The sequence below is a fragment of the Ictalurus furcatus genome, chromosome 5 (assembly GCF_023375685.1).
Source record: "Ictalurus furcatus strain D&B chromosome 5, Billie_1.0, whole genome shotgun sequence".
Classification (NCBI taxonomy): Eukaryota; Metazoa; Chordata; class Actinopteri; order Siluriformes; family Ictaluridae; genus Ictalurus; species Ictalurus furcatus.
Window position 1 is genome coordinate 19,762,693 of NC_071259.1, and position 25,603 is coordinate 19,788,295.

Genomic DNA, 25,603 nt, shown 5'->3' on the forward strand with positions numbered 1-25,603 from the left:
TTCACATTTCACCACATTACATTATGACAAAAGTGTCAAAAAAAACCAAAAAAACAAACAAAATTCAAAAACAAGGGGGGTCAGGACAATAAAAACAAATGTTTCTACATTGTGATGCTCGTAGAGTACATCTATCAGTCATGCAACTTTGAAATATTTTCAATCTTTTTTTGCCGAACATCATATTACATCACGGAAGAAGTTGGAACTTTTAGCCTGTTTTCGTGTGCCTGGGTTTAATAATAAGTTGTTATTGTAAACATACCTTGAAGGATATTATATTCTGTGCTACATATAGTATTTCTGATATGTTGGTGGCTGAGAAATCAGACTAGGATTTATAACGTTGTTCTGGTGTAAAGCCTACAAGTTTTCTGGGATTTCTCTTTATGTACAATAGTCTTTGCTTTACAAGAAGCATCTGCTACAGTACCGTCTCTCCGACATGAAAAACGTTACCAAACATTAACAATTCATCCCAATTCAACACAAACACGATGGAGGGTTTTGTTACGTTTTGCCCTTTTAGGTATCAAATACAAAGTGGACATGTAGGCTGGATAAGGTCTCCATTAGGTAAATGAACTTAAACTTTACTTATATTCTTATAATACGTTTGGACTCCTTTTAACTCGATATATGCTTATCACATGCTATTACATACAGCATGAATAAGAAGACATATCCTGCATAAGCATCTACCAGTGTTCTAAATCTCACAAATGCATTATGAAATGCTTGTCCTTTTTTTTTTTTTTTTTTTTTTTTTTTTTTTTTTTTTTAAATCAATTACTTGAAATACTGCTCTGTTGTGAATATTTTTGGGCATAAAGTTACGCTGCGTATACTGAAACGGAAAACACGGAGATGGCCTCTTATTGCTTAGACAGTCAGAGGTAAAGAGAGATGCATAAGCTGGTGCTGCAGTACGTCTGACACTAGATCACCTCAGAAAATCTCTTACGTTCCACGCCAGTCACATCCCAGCAATCATCCCACCTGCGCTTCGATAGTACATAATATTCCCAATCTAGGCCTCAGTAGAAAAAGGAGGAAAAAAAAGAAAACCAAAACAAACGCCTCTGCAATTTTGATCAGTAAGTCTTACAAAATGCATAGAAGACCAGTATCAAAATGCCCTTTTTTTAATCTCCTGAAACGAGGGATCAACAGATGAAGCTAGAGAGTGAGTGACAGATGTGGTAACAGCGGTCTTGATGCAGACTGGAGGAGGGCTGAGCAAATGGGATCTCATTGGCCTTGGTTTCTTTTTCTGCGATTTTGAAAATGTGCTGGGAATCTGGAACGGCCTTGAAACGCCAGTTCTAAACACAAATGTGAGAAACATGAGAAACAAAAGCTCTGGGATCCTGAATTCACACAGACCTCTTAAGAGAAGTCTAGTGTTTCACGTAAAGGAATAATCACATGAGGCACTTGTAATGACTCGCTGACCGGTTGCAGAATGTGTGCAGAATTTATTTTTTTTTTGTCCTCTGTCTTGTGTACTGAGTCTTGCAAAGGTTTATAGTTCAAGAGGCAGAAGAATGCTTAATTGCACACTCTCTACTTTGCTACTTCATTAAATATTTTCTTCATTTGAGAATTTTTTTTTTAAATATTATATTATATAGATTCCTTTTTTTTTTTTTTTGGTAAACACCAGCTAAAGAAGCAGAAGGCACCTGGAGAAGTCTGAGATGGCTCGCTAGCCTCGTAATAAAACAGTTCTTTCCCCGTCCTTTCCCCAGCACGGACAGCTAGATCGACACACCCAGTGGGGGAGAGGGTTACAGTCTGGTCACAGAAAAGCAAGCAGCTAATACAGATCTTAAATAAATCTTCCTCTTTTTTTTCTGTAATAGAATCTTAATGCATTCATAAGAAAATAAAATATCAAAATAAAAAAGAAAAAAAATGTCAAAATGACCAGATTAAAAAATAAACTTGTACATGCTATGAACAACACTATGAATACATACACGCATATGGGTTTGCCTTGCAGGTTAGCAACCGATCAGAACCATGCCATGATGGCAGCATGCTCTCTCCTTCTGTTTCGCTGACCTCTGGGTGATGGTAATTTCAGTTTGCCTGGACTGCAGACATGGGCACTGGTTGCAATTGAGCGGCTCTTCTTGAAAATGTGAACACAGGTGTGGGGTTTTTCAAGGTGGGCTGGAGGGCTGGTAGGATGATGGCGGTGTGCTGGTCTGAAAATGACATGCGTGTGTGTGTGTGTGTGTGTGTGTGTGTGTGTGTCTGTGTGTATGAGAGAGAGAGAGTTCAGAGAGAATAAGCTTTTCAGAACCACAGGCCTCCTGAATGTTGGCTCAGCCGGTTTCCTTCTAAGACCTGAGAGAGTTTATGGGGGCTGGGGACGAGCCATGGGCCCGGGGTGAGGTTTGGGGTGTCAGGGATCTCATGGGAGTTGCTGAGGTCTCTGGGGTCAAGGGGCCACTGTGCCCCTGCAAACGAAATGCTAGCTGCAGACACGCTGACTTCCGAAAAACTGAGTGCAGAGTCGGCGTCAGAAAGATTACCTTCGTCATCCAGAGACATGAGGAAGGAGAAGGGTGCTTTCTGTGTGACCCCAGTGACCTCTTCTGCACCCTCAGGGACATCATTGTTGTTTTCTATTTTTCCCTTCCTTTTTCCCTCCTTCTTTTCATCTCTCCCCCTCCTCCCTCTTGAATCTGACCGCTCCCTTTCCTCTTCCTGTTCCCTCTCTTCTGTTCCAGTTTTCACTCTGCTCCTTCTGCCTCCTGAACTCCTCCTCTTCTCCTTCTCCCTCCTCTCTCTTTGCTGCACATCCTCTACCTCCCCCTCTGTACTTCTTGGAGCCTTTTTGGTTGTACTCTGGGTTGGTTTCTCTCTCTCTCTCTTCCTCCCTGAGTGGGAGCTCGCTGTGATGCTAACCAAGTCACCCGAAGCCCGCTCAATCTCAGGAGTGCCTCTCCTCTCCTCCTCTGCTCCTCCTCGGCTGCTGCCTCCTTTTCTCCGCCCCTTTCGTCTCTCTGCCTCTCTGTCCACCCCTTTCTCAATGATTCTTGGCAAGGAGAAAGCCACTCCACTCTCACCTGGTTCCTCAGAGTGGAAGGAGGAGGGGGAGGCTGCTCCACCTTCATGGCCTGAGAGAGATGTAGATTTGAAAAGACATACACTCAGTTGACCATATGAGAGCTCATGCTATAGTGTCTAAACAAATAGGCATTGTAGACTGGAATGAACGTGAGGTGAGCAGACAAATGAGTAAAAAGAGCTTTCATTCATCTCCTTTTCACTTTGCTGAATGGAGAATCCACTGTTTTTGGACAACACACCTGCTGCATACCATAATACTTCCACATGCTATATAAATAACAAGTCATATGTGTTTAATAAGTTCTAGGGACCAGAGTGTAACACTTTTTGTATTACTTTTGAGTTAAAAATGAGTTCTATATCGAAATTCAGAAAAATGTCAATAAAAGATATAGCATCAAGCAACAATCATTGTGATCGAAACCCTACCTGGCATACACTTGATATACAACCCAAATTCCAAAAGAGTTGGGACGCTGTGTAAAATGTAAATAAAAACAGAATGCAATGATTTGCAAATCTCAGAAACCCATCTGTTATTCACAATAGCACATAGAAAAGATATCAAATGTTTAAACTGAGGAAATGTACCATTTTAAGGAAAAAATAAGGTAATTTTGAATTTGATGGCCACAACACATCTCAAAAAAGTTGGGACAGGACAACAAAAGGCTGGAAAAGTGTTACTAAAAAGAAACAGCTGGAGGTTAATTGACAACAGGTCAGTAACATGATTGGGTATAAAAGAGTATCTTGGAGAGTCTTTCAGAAGTAAAGATGGGCAGAGGTTCACCAATCTGAGAAAAACTGAGTCTACATATTTTGGAGCAATTTTAGAATAATGTTCCTCAACGTAAAATTGCGAAGACTATGAATATCTCATGATCTACAGTACATAATATCATCAAAAGATTCAGAGAATCTGGAGAAATCTCTGTGCACAAGGGACAAGGGTGAAAATCAATATTGTATGCCCGTGATCTTCGGGCCCTCAGGCGGCACACATTAAAAACAGGCATGATTCTGTAATGGAAATCACTGCATGAGCTCAGAAACACCTCCAGAACTCAGTGTCTGTGAACACAGTTCACCGTGCCATCCACAAATGCTGGATAAAGCTCTATCATGCAAAGAAGAAGCCACATGTGAACATGATCCAGAAATGCTGCCATCTTCTCTGGCACAAAGCTCATTTAAAATGGACTGAGTGGAAAACTGTTCTGTGGTCAGATAAATCGAAATTTGGCATTCTTTTTCAAAACCATGGACACCACGTCCTCTAAACTAAAGAGGACTAAAGAGGAGAGGGACCACGCGTTTTTTTTAAATTTTATTTTTTAAATAAGCGCTCAGTTCAAAAGCCTGCATCTCTGATGGTATGGGGGTGCATTAGTGCCTATGGAATGGGCAGCTTGCACATCTGGGAAGGCCCCATCAATGCTGAAAGGTATATACAGATTTTAGAGCAACATCCAGATTCTATCCCATCTTAACTTCTGAGAGACTCTCTAAAATACTCTTCTTTTTTTTTTTTTATACCCAATCATGTTACTGACCTGTTGAAAATGAATCTAATTAGTTGCAAAATGTTCCTCCAGCTGTTTCATTTTAGCAACACTTACTTTTCCAGCCTTTTGTTGCCCTGTACCAACTTTTTTGAGATGTAATTCCAAATGACCTTATTTACTCAGTTTAAACATTTGACATGTTTTCTATGTTCTACTGTGAATAACATATGGGTTTATGAAATTTGCAAATCATTGCATTCTGTTTTTATTTACATTTTACACTGTGTCCCAACTATTTTGGTATCGGGGTTGTACATGCTACAAACTTGGTATGTGTCCCCTCAGACACATCTCATGTAGCAGGATTTTCTTAAATTTAGTAAGCAGTCACTGTATAATTAACTTCTGGCAGCCATGAATGTTGGTTGGGCCAACTGTTATTTAGGTATATTTAGAGACATCTCCAAGAAAAATCGTACCAAATTTCAACTGTTATTCAGGTATTATTTGCAGCTCTCCCTAGTGGAGAATGTTCAAGAAATTCCTATCGACTGCATGGACAAAGTCCTAACAATGAATTTATTCTCAGCATCCATATTGTTGGCCGGTCAAAATGTAAAATGGTGCACTTGGGCCCCTAAAAACAAGACAGAAATATCATAAAACAAAACCTGCTGATAACACTGATCAGATCGACCTGCAAACCATCCATGCATGGCCTAATATTTGAATAAGCATGCATAAATGGCAACACTCTGTGAGATTCTCACCTGCTACACCGTATGATCAAACAAACAGAGTGCTGCAAGCAGGTAGAATTGGAATTCTACATGTACCAACCTAGAGAGTTACAGAATGATCACAGCAGACTGCTCTTGCTAAGTCAGCTTTCACTTGCTAGGATGTTCAGACACGAAGAGACAGTTCAAGCATCTATGGAAAGTTTGGATAAATGCTAATTGGTTGGGACAAGCGTCATCAGCCTTGTGATTGGTGTGACTGAAGGTGAAACATTATGCATGCATTACCCAAGATTAAAACAGACCAATTTACACTGAAGATGGAAGGGCATTAATTAATGCTATACTTCACATGTACCTATTGCTGCTAAACTAAGAAACAGTTTACAACTCATGTTCTTATGTATTTATTGTTCTGTGTATTAACTGTCCTGCACTCGTCTCACATGCTGTGTCTATTTGCACCATGGTCCTGAAGAAATGACATTTTGTTCCAATGTATACAAGCTTTATAGGGGAATGACAATAAAAAAAAAAAAAACACACTTGACTTGACTTGAGTGACAGTACCCCGACTTTGTATATGCATATTGAATTTCCACTGGACTAACATTAACCTAATTAGTAAGCAATGACGGACTGAAATTCCCTGAGACTTAAGTCCTTAAAATGACTACTTGGTACGTCCGTCTACTGTTAAAGTGAATGGTGTCAATGAGTGTACAGAATGTGTAAGATGAAGGTGAAAGGTTAACTCTAGCAGTCACTTAAAGACAATAGGCAGGGAAGAAAAGAAAAGAGCCAAAACACAAATGTGAACCTAAAGAAACCTCAAATAAAAAATAAAAGACAGGCAAAACTAATAGGAACAGCTACCAACCGTGTGTTTTCGGTCCGGCCGATGACATAGAAGCAAGGCTCGCCCTGTTTGGAGTTGGTCATGCAGAGCGATAAGCTGGAAAGCTCCACTGAGGGACAGAGAGAGAAAGAAAAAGAAGGAGAGAGAAGGGGGAGGGGGGGGGGAATGACAGCCGCATGGAAGACCGATAGAAATAAAAAAAAAAAAAAAGGGAAAAACAGACAAGACAAAGAAGAAAAATCCCAAAGCATAGTTAGGAAAAGGTGAACAGAAAGTTGCCCATCGTGCTGGAAGTGAACAGAGAGATTCCCTCCACACAAGCTAAGACCAAAGAAGAGTATCGAAATCCCAAGAGCAAAATGAATCAGTCAGCTGTGAAAGAAAGCCTACACATGTCCCTTTCTCCTTACCGTAGTCGGGTACGTATCCGTTTCCTCTCTTCAGGACCAGGTGGATGCGGTGTCCTCCTTTGCGGATCTGTTCCACGGCTTGGCTATGCGTCATGCCTACTGTGCTGTCCCCGTTAATCTCCACCAGCTGATCACTCACCTAAAACCATAAGACAGGCCTTACTGAACAATTTACTGAGTAAATTAGTGAGCAAACACCACCTGCCACAAAGGTAAGCCATGCTATCCTGTGCTGGATTACACCGTGAGAATTTACTGTAATCAGAGATGTGCTCCAGGCTGTGTTAAGCACAAAGTCCGTAACGGTATGTACAGAACGTGTCAGAAAGGATTTTTCTGTGCGTTTGTCCACCTGTATTTTTTGGCTGCGGGATGCTGGTCCTCCCTCCATCAACCCCAACACATAGAGTCCCATGTTGTACTCGCTTCCCCCTCTCAAACTGAAGCCAAACCCAGTCGGGCCTCTCTCCAGGTCCACACTGTAATACCGTGGGTCCTGATGGAAAAAAGAAAAAGAGTTAGGACAAAGAGGGAAATGTGAAAGAGATAATAATAGTGGTGAAAGGTGAACTAAACTATCCTAATGAAATTCCATATCCAATATTGCTCATATTTAAAGCCTTCTAAATACTATTAAACCAGCATGCCTCTGGATTTGTAATGTCTCAAATTTAAAATCAGTGATTGTAATGTGATAGTGTAGATGCTCCTTACTGCTCCTAGTGGTGGGCTTTGGTAACTTTACATTATATGGAAAAAAGGCTTGTGGACCTCTGACCATCACACCCATATGTGCTTTTTGGATATCCCATTCCAGATTTAGTGCCCCCTTTGCTGTTAAAATTACCTCCACTCTTCCAATAGATTTTGGAGCATGCCTGTGGGGATTTGCCCATTCAGTGACAAGAGCATTAGTGAGGTCAGGCACTGATGCCAGGCCTGGTGTGCAGTCAGAGTTCCAGTTCATCCCAAAGGTGTTCAGTGGGGTTGAGGTCAGCGCTCTGTGCTGGCCATTCAAGTTCTTCCACTCCAACCACTCTTAATGGATCTCACTTTGTGTACAGGGGCATTGCCATGCTGGAACATGTTTGGGCCTCTTAGTTCCACTGAAGGGAAATTGTAACGCTACTGTACAACATACAAAGACATTCTATACAACTGTGTGCTTCCTACTTTGAAGCTACAGTTTTGGGAAGAACCACATATGGGTGTGATGGTTAGGTGTCCACAAACTTTTGGCCATATAACGTATCTGTGTTCGCTCCTAGCCAGTGCTAAGGAAAAACTGTTTTAAAATCATGAGGTCAGAATAATATAACTTATTAGAATGGGAATTAGCAAAAAACTGCTCGACTACGGCAAGTTAGTCGCAATCTTCAGCAGTCGCCCTAGACGTCTGCTGTCAGATAAGAGAGGCGGATACAGTACAAGTGCATCTTCTACTTATTAAAGGAAATCCAAAATTCACAAACAAAAATAGAAACAAGAATCCTGTATGGAAACAAACATAAAGCAAAAACGAGGGCAAGAGCAAGGTGAAACAAAACGCGCAGGAGACTATATACAATAGAGGTTATGCAGGATAAAAGCTTTGACGACGAAACACTGGCTGCATCCGAATTCGCATACTGTGACAGTACCTACTGCATTCGATTCAGTACCTACTGCTCGGCCGTTGATACACTACGTACTGATCCGTATAAGTGGTAAGCATGAATACAATCCGGACGTACTATACGGTGCAGATTCTGACAGCTCTTCTGCCCCAGTCCCGTTGCATTATGGGATAGAATAGTATCCACAGTTTCCATTATTGCCATACTGCAGAATCTCGGCGGAAGCAGTAGGTCATCCGGGTATTTCTCGCCTACTGTTTTATGAATACTGAGAATTCGGATATACTAATTCTTTGGCGTACTGCTTTTTGCCTACCGTCTAGTAGGGTAGTAGGGATATTCAGATGCAGCCACAGCAACCAGAACAGTGCTGCTAATTAATGAAACAAAACAGGTGTGAGTAATCAGTGAGGCATGTGAGCATGTCATGTAAATTACTAGGGGTGATGGGAGGTGTAGTTGACTGCACTGACATGACATCTGCCTGTTCTAAAAGGAAAGCCCCTTGTTAATTAATCCACACCCATTGTAATATATAGCCTCTAAGCCAATATGTGTTATATTTGAAATCTAAAAAATGTGATTCGTTTTTGTGTCCTCTGGTCTCTGAGAAATAACGGTTACTAGGTACCTCGCCAACTGAAATGATACTAACTGCTATAATAATATATTTATGATAATAATAATATATTTATGATATCATGGTTTCCAAGCCATAAGAAACATAAGACATAAGAAAGTCACCTTTTGTTTGGCTATGTGCCCTTTTCTTAACTTGTTATCTGCATCAAAGTCTGTGTACTCTGTCAGGTTGGAGGCATCTAAAAGAGAGAGAGAGAGAGAGAGAGAGAGAGAGAGAGAGAAAGAGAAAAAATAAATGTCATGAAAAGAAAAAAAAATTAACAAATGATGCACTGGTGCCCTCTGGAGGACACGCTGGTCTACAAACAGCTGCCCTGAGACACAGAATTTATAAACAATCTAATCGGAAGTACAAAGATTAGATGCAACAAAGCAAACCTTGCCACTGCCAAACATTACTTGCGTTTACTGTTTATCTTCTGTTCTTTTTGAGACAAGATGACCCATTTTGAAGTTGGAGCAATACACATTTATTCGACACAAAGCATCATATACTTAGCTCAATTTCCCTAATGAACAAGATTGTATTGTTTAAAATCAAATAAATGTTTCACAGATTTGGTCATTGTTACCTGAAAGTATAGAACAGAAAGGTGATTCTAGTTCTTGTCACATTCTTTACATTTACAGACATGTGAAAAAATAAGTACACCCCATGGAAATTGTCTTTTTTTTTCTTCTACATATTTGGACAAGCAAACATTTGATCATCTTTGAAACAGTGCCAGTTAATAAAGTTGATACACTTGAACAAAACCATAAAGAAAATTTGCAAAAAAAGCAATAGATGTGATATTCTTCTGTGGAAAAATATAAGTACACCCTTGGATTCAGAAGCTAGTATTGCCCCCCCTTAGCAGAAATAACTTCTTGTAGGTGTTTTGCATAAATTTCCACCAGGCTTGCTGGAATTTTTGACCACTCTTCCATACAATATTCTTTCAGCTGTAAGATGTTTGAAGGTTTTCTTGCATGTACAGCCCATTTCAAATTCCCCCACAACATTTCAATGGGATTCAAATCCGGGCTTTGACTAGGCCATTCCATAACCCTCCATTTCTTCTTTTTGAGCCATTCCTTGGTGGATTTGCTAGTGTGCTTAAAGTCATTATCCTGTTGAAAGGTCCACTTTCGGTTCAACTTCGACTTTTGGACAGATGGCTTCACATTATCTTCAAGCACTCTTTGATACGATGCAGAATTCATAGTTGAATCAATGAATGCAAGCTGTCCAGTCCCTGAGGAAGTGAAGCAACCCCAAACCATAACATTTCCACCACCGTGCTTCACAGTTGGTATGAGGTGCTTCTCCTGAAAAGCTGTCTTTGGTCATCACCAAACATGTCTACTGTTACTGTGGCCAAACAACTCTGTCTTTGATTCGTCTGTTCAGAGCACATTATTCCAAAAGACCTGGTCTTTGCCTATATGCTCACTGGCAGACTGCAGTCTTGCAAAGGCTTTTTCCTGGCATGCCTCACATGCAGGTCAAATTTGTGCAGTCTCTTTCTGATTGTAGAAGCATGCACTTTAACACCAACAGTTACAAAACTTACTGGCTGTGATGAAATTTTGGGTTTCTTGGAGACTTCTTTTTGCATCAGACGATCTGCTCTTGGGCTGAATTTGCTGGGACGGCCAGTCCTGGACAAATTGGCAGTCGTTTTAAATCTGTGCCATTTGTAGATGATTTTCCTTACATTGGAATGATGTGTTTCAAATAATTTGGAGATCATTTTAAATCCCTTGCCAGACTCATATGCATCCACAACCTTTATTCTGAAGGCCTTACAGAACTCTTTAGATCTTGGCATGATGACACCACACACCTCAATAATAAAGGGAGCACCAGACACTAGATATGAGAGGGGCATAAATAAGACAGGTTCCACCTGCACTCCCTAAGCAGGTTCTAATCACTGGAACCCAATCTTGAACACGTGATTCTAATTTTATGGATTTGAAGGTGTGATAAATGTAGGGGTGTACTTACTTTTTCCATGTGACGGATCTGGGTGTTTTTTTTGTTCATTTAAATTGTGGAAATACCTGCAAAATTTCAATTTTGTGTGTCATTTGATAATCACCTTTATTAATAGGCACTGTTTCAAAGAGGATCAAATGTTTGCTTGTCCAAATATGTCAAAAATAACAACAATTTCCATGGGGTGTACTTATTTTTTTTCCCCCACATGACAGTATGTACACGCATGCCAACAGTAGCGCTTTGTGATTTAAAAATGAATCTAAATGAAATTTCCACAAACAAGGATAAGATGCTAAAGTTAAAACTATAAGTGTACTGCTAATCAAAGGAGATCCTGTATCATGCACTGATAAGTATTGAACAGAACAAGAAAGGTAGGCATACTGTTGTTGGAGCGCGGGATGATGGTGAGGCGGAGTGTGTTTCCTGCTCGCCGCAGGATCTGTGCCAGCTCTCTGTGAGGCAGTGTGAGCACAGAGCGGCCCTCCGCTGCCTCCAGATGATCACCCTGCTGGATCTGACCGCTGCGTGCTGCTGGACTGCCCCTCCGCACAGTCACAAACCTGTGAGAGAACAGCGACGATGCTGGAGAGAGGCAGAGGGAGGACAGAGAGAGAGAACGAGAGAGAGAGAGAGAGAGAGAGAGACAATCCTGAATTAGTGTTAATGTGCCAAACTGCTCAGTGTGTATACCTTGTCTTCCATGGAATGTTACTTTCAACATGCGTATAAAGGATTATTGTTTAAATCAGTCTGTATTATGAAAGCCCTTCAAATAAAGGAGTTCAAGATTATAACACAAGTCCTTTACAACTTTACTATCAGACAATAGCCGTGTCTGAATATACCCATTACCCTAATATATAGTAGGCGAAAAGCAGTACGCCAAAGGGGTATGTCTGGATTCTCAGTATTCATAAAACAGTAGGCGAGAAACACTCGGATGACCTACTGCTTCCCACGATATTCTGCAGTATGGAACCACCCTATCCCATAAGCCAACAGGACTAGCATGTAAGAGCTGTCAGAATAAAAAATGGTGGAAGGCAGCGCATCAGCTTTTTTTTTTTAATTTTTTTAATTTTTTTTTTTTATAGGTGTAGGTCACATGACAATGCCAATATTGCGGATTGTACATACGTAGTGCATCAACGGTCGAGCAGTAGGTACTGAATCGAATGCCGTAGGAATAACTGTAGGTACATGATTTTGGATGCACAGAAACACTTATTTTGTTGGGTTTTATAGAGCAAAATATATTTTTTAATGTGGCTGCTATGCAGATGTACTGCATTTGTAAATGTATTATTGCACTTTAAGCAGCTATGCAATATACATTCATTTCCTCCATGATTACTGCTAGTAATTATATAGCAAAATGAAATTATTCAATACAAACCTGTTCTCAGGTTTAACAATTATATTCTGTTGGGGTCAAAATGACCCATTTTATATTTTTACTAGTGCAGCACAAAGAGGCTAATATGCTAATAGGCTAATATCAAGCTTTATATGAACATAAAACATCTTTTAAAAAGAGTCACAAAGATCAAACAAAAAGATTACATTAGTGCCTGTCGCATCCGCCCCATCTTTGCTTTTGCACTCTTGACCTGGCTCCATGGGGCATGCACTGCTAAGCAGAGAATGGAACATGAGGGTTAAAGGATCTATTGCGGCCCCCCTCTTTCCTTCTATGAGGACATGCATACATAATCAATATTAAGCAAGGATGGTCCAAAATAGTTCCATCAACCACCAAAGAGGCCACACATAGTGACAGTGCTGCTAATAATTGATGAAAGATTTAATAATAGAGTGCAGGCTGTGTGTGTGTCCGATTATGCCATGAAGTGAAGCTTGAGCTCATGGCAACTGAATCACAACACATTTCACACACACAGTACTGGATATTTAACTTCTTCAGATAGAAATTTGTTACAGTATGTGTGGTGTGCATGTAGTGTCTTGAGTCCTATAAAGTGTTTGGCTTATTTGTAAGTTGATTCCGCTGCAGCAAGGGAGGGAGGCTGGTGAGAACTTGATCCAAATAAGCAATTCAATCCTCCTTTTGAGAGGCAACAAGTGAAAGGTGTGATAGCGTAATACAGCGTTTCTGACAGGTGTCGGCACAATGTAGCGTATCGTTCAAGCAGTTCTCACTTTCCTGTTTCAGTCCAACAAATGCAATCGGCCAGTGAGAAGCTGCATGAAAATAAAATAGAAACACAAGCATTCCCAGATGCAAACAACACTAGACACACTTTTCTCATATTTACTATTAAGAACTGGATTTAGTCTGAAGACCAGAAATTCAATTAAAAAAGTACAACCACGGATTGCTATTCTGAAGGATCCAAAAATCTCCAGTCCAGTACAAATAAATGTCCCGGCACCCCAAGAGAAAAGCTAACACAATTTTGACAAGATAATCATCAACATGTACAAGCTGTAAATGAATTATTAAAAAATAAATAAAATCACCCAAACTTTAGATTAGTTTTTGATAAATGATTGAATCAGTTCTTGGTTGTAGGCTCAGACTTTTAGACTGCAGTGTATATAATGATGTCCTGAATACCATTTTTAACATTTTACATCTAGGCCCTGATTTACCCCAAATAACAAGCAAGCATGCCCTGATTCAAAATCACAATCTCCTGACAGTAAGGTGAAGGGCAATTATTTGATTGAAGTTGACCTCCAGTTAAGCTCCTGTCCCGCTTTAAAGTCACCTGATTACTAACAGAACTCAACTATTTGCAATCACACTACTCCTTTTAAAGAACCAGGACTCTCATTGCTCCAGCACTGTGTCTGCGAGGATTTGAAAAGCCTTTGTTATATGCCTGTCTTGAACAAGCTGCTGATTTAGTCTTGTTTAGTTTATGCCTGTTTGCTGATCGCCTGACTAGTTCACACTATTTCCTCACATTTCTGAGTATTGTCTAGCACTTTGGTTTGTCTGATACATTGCTCCACTTGAGTCTGTCTACTTAAGATGTTTTGCAACATGGTATATCAGCCAACCAATGGCAAAAAAGCAGGTGAAGATATCATGTACCTCAAGCAAGGTTAAAGATCAGCAGCTGTGAAAACCCTAGTGTTTTGCATATTAGCAGATGGAAGCAGATAAAAGGAGCCTGTACTCATCGCTGAGTTTAACTAAGACCTAAAAAGGGACTGATTTGCAAGTTGGATTGCCATGACTGTCATCTGTCACTAGATGCACTCATCTGCTTGGTGAAGATGTTACGGGTCATGCTAAACCCTAAAAACTATGTTGTCCTTGACGAACCCTGGCTTGGACTGAACAAGGAATCACAGCGTGGTCTCCTTTCTGAGAACTGCCTGTGTCCTTCAACAATCAATATACAGTATGTAGTCTTATGATCTGTACAGAGCCCAGAAACCACCCAAGAAAGGACAATCCTTGGATCGTATGCATCCTACCACCACAGGCACCTTTAGACCTGCTTTCTCATTCTGATCATGCATCTATCCACCCTCTAACTACCAAAGAAAACAAGGCCATGGAACAATATATTGCTCAGGCTTTGCAGCAAAGATACATCGCCTTGCTGCATCTGCAGGGTTCGTCTTCGTACGAAAGCAGGAAGGGCATCTTCGTCTCTGCATAGATTATTGTCATCTAAACCAAAACACAGTAATCTAAAGATACCAATAAACCCTCTGTCTTCCAGGCCTTTCTTAATGTTGTACTCAGAGACATTTGTCTCCCTACAAATAATATTTTATTCCATACATTGATGAGATTTTCATTTTCCCACACTCCCTATCCAGGCACATCTATGGGATTAAATTTGAGCCAAAAGTATTGAACGTAACTTTTCAAGAAACGAACAAAAAATATACAATGAGAAAGAAGAAAAAGACTCTGAAATGGAAAACATTGAAATCAGTGGCAAAAATTGAACATAGTTTTCAAATAAACAGCACTCTTTGTTTACAGTTCTCCAAGCTTCGTTTTTGCTAATCATGTTTATGCGCTGCCAGAGTTTTCGTTTACGCTCCCTAAGTTTATGTTCGCCAATCTCACTAGCCAATGAGAGTAAATTGCTGTTAATCCCGCCCACACTAGAGGTTCGTGCCAGAGTGGTGAACGCAAACATGTGGAGCGTAAATGAAAACTCTGGCAGCGCATTCATAAACAATGATTAGCACAAATGAAGCTTAGAAAATTATTAACAAAGAATGCTCTTTATTTGAAGACCATGTTAAATTTTTTGCCACTGAGTTCCATTTCAGACTGTTTTTCTTCTATCTCGTTGTATATTTTTGTTCATTTCTTGAAAAGTTACATTCAATACGCTTGGCACAAATTTAATCCCATACACATCCACAATGTAATCTTTAAGTGCATCCAGTGCTGTTAGATAGCCCTGCTCCTGCCCAATGCCCTCCAATTAAGAGCTATGCCCCCACCAATCTTTGTGCTTACCTGCTAACCTGGGCTCATACCTCCAGAACCAGCAACACTCTTTGATAGTAAAAATTACTCTTTGGTTACCACAAGCACAAAGCTGCAAAGTTCTAAGTCCCAGTTGCAGGACTGACTGATTAATTGATTTGTTCTGATCTAAATTTTGCAGATAGACGTTTTATCTGCAATTAAGTTTGGTATATTTTTGCACAAACAGACGTCTTTAACATGTCAGTGGTCAGTACATGGGACTAAAATAGGAGTAAATATTACAGCAATTTCCTTAATTGTAAGCCTATTATGTTTAAATTAGGGTTTGATCACTATACAAACACATAATAACTCCGTAAAAATGTCTATTTTAATACGTTATAAGTTGATGAGCAGTCCATGTGATTCACACAGAGTTGGCATGCTCGAAGTTTATTCACACAATGTTTAGATGCAACATGTTCTTACATACACTGGCAGCTCAATCCATATGCTTTAACCAATATGACGTGTGGAGTAACATTAATGACTTAATTAGAAAAACTTCAACGGTCTGCTATTTGCAAAAGGTAATATTAATAAATAATGGTTTATGTGATATGTGGCTTTTCAGCAGACATAAATAAGTAGTATCACATCGCTAAACCCATATAGTTTGCAGAGACAATATCATTGCTTTCACAGTGTGATTTTCGTTGATAAGCTACTGATAAACTTTTAGAATGTTAATTTTATTGCATAACAGATATATCAATTGGGCCCTAGATTTGAACAATGCCCAGGCCTCCGATTCTAACAGTAAAGGCTCATGTTTAGATTTACTTTGACCTGATTGTCCTATCATCTGCAACAGATTGTGAGAATGGCCCACAAATTTCAAAACTTGAGAATGCTATAATGTAACCAATTGCTTACAGCAAGCTACTGTATATCAAAATATTCTCAAACATTCATGTAGCACAGCTAATCAAACTGTATGCAAGATTATGCTCCACAGAAATCCATACGGTCAATAAAGTTTATGAGATAAAAGAAAGACATATTTCATACTCTAAACCTCACAGAAGAAACACATCTCTCTCTCTCTCAAGATCCCCAAATTAAAAATACAAGAGCAGATGGGGCATTACTTTATTATAGTGAAAGAGCACTATGTTAGCAACAAAAAAATTGGTCTCATCAAATTTAACCATCTATTTTGGGAAGTAATAAAATGAACATCATTAAACGTAAGCACTTGCATGCTAGTACTGGACACTATGTAAAAGATTCCATGTATAAAAAGCCATCTGTCTTTACTACATTCCATAGCTCATATTTGCAACCTGATAAAACAGCCAGATGGTGATCATTTCGTGAACTAAAACATGGTAGTCTGAAATATTGTCCTTACGTACTCCAACTGAAAGACAAGCTATATCTAATTTGTTACTGCCAAGACAAGATACAGTGTATTAATGTATGTATAGACAATCAGAGGCTTTTCATGACAACCAGTGTGTATGTATGTACTGTGTTGGAGAACAAGTGATTGCTCAGTTAGGAAAGCGGCCTGCTTCTTTCTACATGCTGACAGTTATCAGGGTAGACCAAAATCTACATTATTCATCACACTGTCCATTATTGAGAATATCCATATATTATTCATGTTAAATACCTATGTTAATTTCATTATTCATTAAGGGCTTGTACAGTACCACTCAAAAAAACCAAAAAAACCTCAAGATTTATATGAGAAATGCATTCTTAATCAGGTGCAGAAGATTTTAGGTGATCAAACTCACTTCTTGTATCCACAGTATGAACTACTTCCCTCTGGTAGAAGATACAGAGTCTCGATATGCAAATTAAACAGACACAAGGATTCCTTTGCATCTGTGCGAATGTTTCATAAGTGTTTATCTTGATAATAGGTTTTTATTTATTTTTATTATTACTACTGTGTATCTATTATATGTCTATGCAGCACATGTCCAGAATACACTTAGTTTCGGGGACAATAAAGTATACTTCAAACTCTGAATGGGTTGTACAGTTGAACAAACTTAGTCAAAAATGTATATTAAAATAAAAATATTGAAATGGTCTTTTTCTACATTTTTAAAATAACAGAGTGATCTTCAATGATCGTGTAATCTCAAAGGCACAATTTGTTGGACGTGACTGTGGTGGTCCACCTGACATAAAAAAAAAAGGCTCTTGAGGAACACATCCCATCCTAGGGTTCAGAAATCAGTTTGTCTAGCAATACCTACATAACCTAATACTTTATTTAATGCTTTATTTTTCAGAGTTTTTTTTTTTTAAAGAGCTGAGTGAAATGCCAATAGCTTGCTAGCTATTTCACTATGCACCCAAGATAACCATAGGACTTCCCCTTGTTATAATAGCAGCTAGTTTACTCAATAGTAAACTAAAGGAAGCTTAGCAGTTATCCAGCTTTATAATACATAAAAATACAGTGCTGTGAAAAAGGATTTGATTTCTTCTGTTTTTGTGTATATCTCATTAATTGTTTCAGAAATTAAAACAAAATCCAAGATAAAACAAAGGCAACCTGAGTAAACACAAAATACAGTTTTTAAATGATAATGTTATTTATTAAAGCAAAAAAGTTATCCCATAACAACTGGGCCTGTGTGAAAATGAATTTGTCCACATAGTTAATAATACACAAATCTATGAAACTGCATTCATAACTGGGTTCAGCTGGACTAGAGGCAATGAGGCCTGATTACTGCAAACCCTGTTCAATCAAATCAACACTTAAAGAGAACTTTTTCAACAACATGAAGTTGGTTCTAAGGTCTTACCCATTAACACACTATGCCAAAGTTGAAAGAAATTCCAGAAATGCTGAGGAAGAAGGTGATTGAAATTCATAATTCTGGGAAGGACTACAAAGCTATTTCAAAGGCTCTGGGACTCCAAAGAACCACGGTGAGAGCCATTATCTCCAAGTGGAAAAACTCGGCATGGTAGTGAAACTTCCCAGAAGTGGCCGACCTCCAAAATTCCTCCAAGAGCACAGCAACTACTCATCCAGGAAGTCACAAAAGACCCAAGGACAACATCAAAGGACCTACAGGCCTCTCCTGCATCAGTAAAGGTACCTGTTCATGACTCCACTATCAGAAAGACACTGGGCAAAAATGGCATCCATGGAAGAGTGGTGAGGTGAAAACCACTGCAAACCCAGAAGAACATTAAGGCTCATCTGAATTTTGCCAAAACACACCTTGATCATCCTCATACCTTTGGGGTCCTGTTACATTTGGCGTAAACCAAACGCAGAATTCCACAAAAAGAATGTCATACCTATGGTCAAGCATGGTGGTGGCAGAGTGATGGTGTTGGGATGCTTTGCTGCTTCAGGGCCTGGGCAACTTGCACTAATTGAGAAAAACATTAATTCTGCTCTCTACCAGAAAATCCTAAAGGAGAATGTCCAGTCTTCAGTCTGTAAGTTGAAACTCAAGCACAAATGGATTATGCAGCAAGACAATGATCCAAAGCATAGGAGTAAATCCTAGTCCTAGAAGTAAATGAAAGTCTTATCTCCAGTTATCGGAAATGTTTTGTTGCAGTTATTGTTGCTAAAACCAGATTTTAAAGACGTAAATAGCTTTTCACATGGGTGATAAGTGTTGGATAACTTTTTTTTTGCGTCAATAAAAAATGTAATAAAAATTGTATTGTATTGAATGTTTACTCAGGTTACCTTTGTTTTATGTTGTGATTCGTTTCTTTTTCTAAAACTATTTAGTATGAGATATGCACAAAGACAGAAGGAATCAGAATACTTTTTCAGAGCACTGTAGTTTCCACCATATCTTAACATAATATATGGGACACATAAGTACGACAGGATGTAGAATGGAAGAGTTGAGGAGGCAATAATTAGAGTACAGAAAAGAACCCATTGTCTAAAATTGGCCCTGCCCCAGCTTGTACCGAGCTGCACAGCTTTATAAAGCACTGCCCCCTTTACCCCAAACGGCATCTACAGAGGTATTACAGATACAAGTCTGAGATTTAGGTCAGAGACCTTGCTATGGTATAAAATGGAAGGTGTTTTGTACATATGTGGAGTTGTGTTTCAGATTTCTTTTTACAAGATGGGTGGTGCTGGTGCAATCTACAGAAAACCCTTTTACCCTAAAGGCTTTGTATAGGCAATATGCCAAATCTTCTTTATTTTACAACAACTAAACCAGCTTACCAAAAAAAATTCATAATGACAAAAACCATTTCATAAACACTTTGATCTTTTAAGTAGATGGATCTTCTAATAAACACACCTGCATGTTCCAGATCAAACACTTGCAAAGTCCTAAAATATCAGCAAAACTAAACAATCAGAAACTCCTGCAGACATGAGAAACAATGGGGTGAAATTTCAAAGCTCCTCAGCAACACAGTTCTGATGTTTTTCCATGGCATTTCCTCACATGAACTGACCACAGAGATGCAGTGTCTTGCATTCAAACTGTTTATACGCCTGAAAGTGCCTGGGATTTTATTTCTTGGCTAGGTTTTCCCTGAGCTGACAGCTAACTATCCATGTGAAAGCGTGTGGCTTTACACGTGCTACAACGTTCCAGAGTTAGCAGTTTGAGCCAGTGTGTGGTGGAGACAAGTTGTGCAATGGTGAAGAACAGTTTCTGCATGGTGGAGTTTAAAGCAGAAGGAAGATTTATGCTGTTGTCGGACATGGATGAAGAATGTTGAGTAAAGCAGTCCACACCTACACACACAGGCATGTAGGTACAAAATACAGAAAAGGGCAATACACATGAACAGCTCTAGCACTAATTTACTACATGGAAATGTGGATGTAGTGCATCCTTCAGGTGTTTGTGTCCTGCAAGTGACAGCATGTACGTACGAGTCCTTCATGAATCCCTGCTTCAGGAAGAAACAAGGAAAGTGAGACTTACACTGAATGTTTTTTAGTGTGTATTAAACTGCACGTTGCAGGTGTGAGTGTGAGCTTACCTGTACTGTTTGAGTTGCATTACACCAGACCAGTCAGTATTTTACCCCCATAAGTTCATCCTCTGTTCTGAAATCATGTATGTGTTATGCAGGTCAGGTGGTAACATGATGAAATGCTCAGATTGTAATGAGCTACGACAGAACCAAATGGCAATAAACTATCACACAGGATGGTCTTCCATGTCTGTGTTTATGTACGGTGTCCTCCACTAATATTGGCACCCTTGGTAACTATGAGCAGAGTATTTTTGTGAATGTTTTGAACAAAATATCAAAAGGTTAATTTTCATATTTACTTTGTTCATATTTACCAAGGGTGCTAATATTAGTGGATGGCACTGTATGTGTATTGTGTTTCAAGGTGTAGTCAGTGCTTTCGTTATTCTTGAAGTTAATCTTGAAATTCAGAATATGAGAACATTCAGTGTTCCCTGAAACACACTTCCTGGGCTAGGATGCCTGAATGCTAGAACAAGAGTAATAACTGGCTGAATTGCCAGGCTACATAACGGACAGGCAAGTTGTCTCGCCGATACCTCCAGGTCCAGGTCGGTTGGATTTTAGTGGGTCACATCATTTGTCCCCACATTTCTCAATTTTCCCCCATTGATTTAGCCTGGAGCAGTACTGAGACCAGACATTTTCAGCCACATACATATTTTATTGACGGCTATGAAATATATATATATAAAAAAATTAATTTTAAATCTCATTCTTTCTCACTCACTTACTTACTCACTCCATCACACTCACTCATTCCATCTCACTTACTCACTCTCTCTAACTCACTCACTCTCTCCCACTCATTCACACTCTCTCCCTATCTCACTCACTCAATCTTTCTCACCCACTCATTCTCCATCTCACCCTCTCCATCTTATTCACTCCCTCCCTCTCTCCATCTCACTCACACTCTCTCTATCTCACTCACTCACTCAATCTTTCTCACCCACTTACTCTCCATCTCACCCTCTCTATCTCACTCACTCACTATCACACGCACTCACTCTATCTCTCTTACCCACTCTATTGCATGCTCTCCATGTCACTCACTCTCTCATTCTTTCACTCACTATCTCACTCTCTCCATCCCTCACTCTCTCAGCTCATTCACTCACTCTCACTTTCACACACTCACTCACTCCATCACTCAATCACTCACTCCATCTCACTCAATCACTCACTCCATCTCACTCACTCAATCCCTCACTCACTCCATCTCACTCAACCACTCATTCACTCCATCTCACTCAATCACTTACTCAATCTCACTCAATCACTCACTCACTCACTCACTCACTCAATCCATCTCACTCCATCTCACTCACTCACTCAATCACTCACTCACTCCATCTCACTCAATCACTCATTCACTCCATCTCACTCAATCACTCACTCCATCTCACTCAATCTCACCCCCCCCTCGGAGAAACAGGGGCAGAAAACTTAACCATCTGTTTAATATTTCACCAAATGCAACTTTTCGTCTTCTGAGTACAGAGCACAGCACATGTAAACACAAGGACATTCTAGTAATACTACACATCTTTGACCTGTGAACTCTCATCTGATTATTGCGTTTTAAACCACTGAACATATAGAGCGACTGTTCCGTACATCACGCCATGGTGAACAGAGTACTCCCCTGCTTGTACAATGCCAGCTACAGCAAAACAAGATGTTCTTCAGTACTGTTCTCGGGAACATTCTCATTAAATGAGATCATGTGCACATGAGCACACACTTTGATATGTTTTTCAAACTTCTATCTTGCATGTATTACATTTAACTGCCAGCTCTTGAAACGACACAGAAGATGTGTAGATACTGCCATTTAAGACATGAAAAGGATTTTTCATGCCCAGATATTTGTCTTTTCTATGTTAACCATTCTTAAACATCATAAATCAAACCATTTAAAAGTTATTGTGACTGCTAAAATGTCTAATGGGTCATAAGACTCTGTCAATGATTTACCATTCAAACACATGCAAGACATACAAGCTTGTACACTGCCAAGTTCTACATGAACCCTGTTCAAGAGGTAACCATGAAGGAGGTATTTTGGATTAAATGTTTGTTCGGTCAAACCGTTCCACAGCAATATAAACAAAACAATAATGAGTGAAATTAGTGAAAAGCTATAATCTCTTAGACTCCTAAGGGTTATGGTATAGAATTAATTGTCTTCACTGATCGATGCTAAATTGTGTGAAACGCTGACAGTCTGCTTGTGAGAAATTCCTGTATCTGTGTGGTTTAATAAAAGAGCTCAAATCCCTCTCTGATGCAGAGGCAAAGAATTAGGCCATTCATGACTGTAAGAGGCAGCTGGAAATATTTCAGGTATTCAGTTCGGGTTCACCAAAGCTGTACAATTAGAGTTGGGCTGAAATCAAAGGGACACGGATCAGTGTCACAATGCAGCGGTGCCTCACTACTTATACAGCACAATGCTTTCTCTCTGTACACACACACGCACACACACACACACACACACACACACACACACACACACACACACACACACACACACACAGAGCAAGGGAATCCGTATGGTGTGTGCACATCCTGAACGTTCCCATGCCGACACGTGCGCACACCATGCAGAATCAGGACTGATAAACAAACAGCACAACAAGGCAGAAAATACAGGAAAATGCTGAGCAAAGATTTGTCAGAATATTAACAGGTTTGCCATCTGAAAAAAAATACATCTATAAATACATGGTCAGAAAATTATTAACATTAGTTAGCGTATTTACGTTTAGAGTCCTTGACGGATTTCATGGCAGACTGGAGTCGCTCCAACATGGTGTTTTGATGAGATGTTCGAAGAGTTTAAATCCAAAGAGAGCTAACCGCCAATCTTTAAAGTTACATAAAGTTCTAGAAAGAGAATGCAGAAAGAAACGTCTAGGGCTATTTTTCTTCGAGTAGAGACAGAAACGGAACAAACTCTTGCGCTGTTCGAGTGAAACTGAGAGATGGGGAGTGGGTGAAAGTGTATAAACCGAGTGAGTGAGCGAGTGAGTGAGTGAGTGAGAGAGAGGGGGAGGAGGGAGGTCATGAGAGAGCGCGCGCACGCGAGAGAGAGAGAAAGAGAGGAGGGGTGGGAGGACCAGAGGTAGATAGCAGTGAGCGGCATATTTGAGGATATTTATGTGCTTGTGTATGGTTTAAAATGGAGAGTGAGATTTAACATTGCGCAGGCATGTGCAAGGAAGGTCGACTTAAAGAGAAAAGCAAAGATACAGTGAAGTCAAGTGTCTGTTTGTATATCTGTGTATCTGTGAGGGGAGAGAATTTGAGACGGACAGAAAGCAGAAATGGGTAATGTGGCCACGCACTTTAAGTTGCGTAACATGATGCGTGAGGGTATAGGAGTGATACAGTAAAGGAGCCATGTCTCTTTAACTCTTAAATACTCAAAAGAGCCCATCTGGCATCAACAACCATGCCACAGTTAAAGTGACCGAGATCACACTTTTCTGATGTTTGATGTGAACATTAACTGAAGCTCTTGACTTGTATCTGCATGAGTTTATGCATAGTGCTGCTGCCAAATGATTGGCTGATTAGATAACTGCATAAAAGTTGTAGGTGTACAGTTATTCCTAAAAAAAAAAAAGTGGATAGTGATTGATTAATATATATACACATATACATATATACACACACACATATACATATATATATATAAAAAGCAGGTGAGAATTAAAGGCCTCTCCCAAGGGTTGTACAGTTGCAGTGAGATCTGAACTCACAACTTTCTGTACAGAACCAAGTACCAAATTAACTTGCATTACAACTAAACCTTTGCAGGAATGAGGTCAAATCGGATGATGTCAAACTCCCAGAGATAAGCTTATGCCTCCTTACGATGGTGCACTTTATTAAAGCATTGCGAAACATGACCTTAGCTTGCACAACATGGCAAAAAGATCAAGGATTCATCTAGGTCCTCACTTCACATACATAAGCTTAAACTCAGAATGAATCATGATTAGCACTATTCTGTGACTCATAGCAGTCACAAGTTTTCCTGTTTTAAAAAAAAAAAAATATATATATATATATATATATATATATATATATATATATAAAAAGAATTTGTAATGGATTTACTGTTTATTTGCTTGCTGGTCTCTCCTCTACTGAGCGAGTGAAATAAAGTAGGATTAGGGTGTTACTCGTTGCTCCTCTGCACTAAACCTGGTACAAATTCACTGCAGTAAGAAGGCAAACAGGCTTTTTTCAGCAGCTGGTCTTAGTTTCGATACAAAGTATGTCAGTCTAATCTATCCAGCAAATTCCTCCGTGGTTTCTATTTGGAGTTCTGGTAAAAGATTTAGAGAATAAAGTTTAAACTCGAACAAACAATATGAAACGAATGCATGTTGATCTTATTCAAATAAAGCAAAATGATGAATTTTAGCACCAGCAGGACTATAAACAGAAACTTTGTTGAAATGTGTTAAAGGAACTTCCACAACCCATACTGTAGCACTGATGAAGACATAATCAGTCTTTTGATATCATTTCGATTTCTAGTCAAAACCAATTCATGCATGATGCACTGAAATGAAAATAGTGATATTGGTCAATATGGTCATTACTAATCTTTTTTTCTTAATAAAAATAAAAAAAGGCAAAAACAAAGAAAATGATACTTTTGAAATACAATGAAGTTCAAAAACACAATGAAGTTGAAAAAACACACTTTCTCTATATGTAAACTCTTATACTTGTATTGCCTTTTTATGCCATAGGTTTTGTATTCTGTACAAATTACTGTTATACTGCCACATTAAGTCCCAGACAGCATTGTAAAATGGAAACATAACCCCTGAAGCTGGAACTGAATCTGAGTCAGTAATAAAAGCCGCCAGTACTCACAGCCATTTGTCATGTCCTGTGTGGCGATGACAAAGCCAAAACCCTCTCCAGGCCTTCTCCTCAGCTCCACCTCCAAAGATTTGCTAGGCACTGCTCCTCTACCCTCGGGCTGGGTTTTGGACACAGCTCCAAGGGCATTAGAGGAAGGCAGACGAGGACCCTGCACAGCCACGTCCTCAACCCCCATCCAGTCCCGTGGCTCCATGGTCAGTGTAACAGGCACAGAGTCCAGAAAGCTGGTGCTCTGGACCAAAGGAGGGAGCTCGTTGGAGGGCGACTGGGGGGATAGGGTGCTTTGGCTAGTTGTGGGGCCATCTGATGAAGGGGACATCAAATCTGGAGGGCCCTGGGGTGGGGGAACGCTGTTGTACGAGTTTGGGGTGACAGGAGAAGGGACGTTTCCTATAGAGGAGTATAGATGAGAA

General features: G+C 39.7%; 1 protein-coding gene across 1 annotated transcript in view; it reads right to left on the bottom strand.

Moving 5' to 3' along the window:
* Positions 1–354: 354 nt before the first annotated feature.
* The window catches only part of magixa (MAGI family member, X-linked a), a 69,455-nt gene continuing 44,206 nt past the window's right edge, over positions 355–25,603 (bottom strand). Inside the window, exons 11-16 of the mRNA XM_053625072.1 lie at positions 25,179–25,580; positions 11,231–11,431; positions 8,962–9,038; positions 6,954–7,097; positions 6,602–6,740; positions 355–3,131 (exon numbers count right to left, since the gene is read on the bottom strand). Coding sequence (XP_053481047.1) covers positions 2,305–3,131; positions 6,602–6,740; positions 6,954–7,097; positions 8,962–9,038; positions 11,231–11,431; positions 25,179–25,580 — 1,790 coding nt within the window. The 3' untranslated portion in view covers positions 355–2,304. The remainder of the gene's footprint in view (positions 3,132–6,601; positions 6,741–6,953; positions 7,098–8,961; positions 9,039–11,230; positions 11,432–25,178; positions 25,581–25,603) is intronic.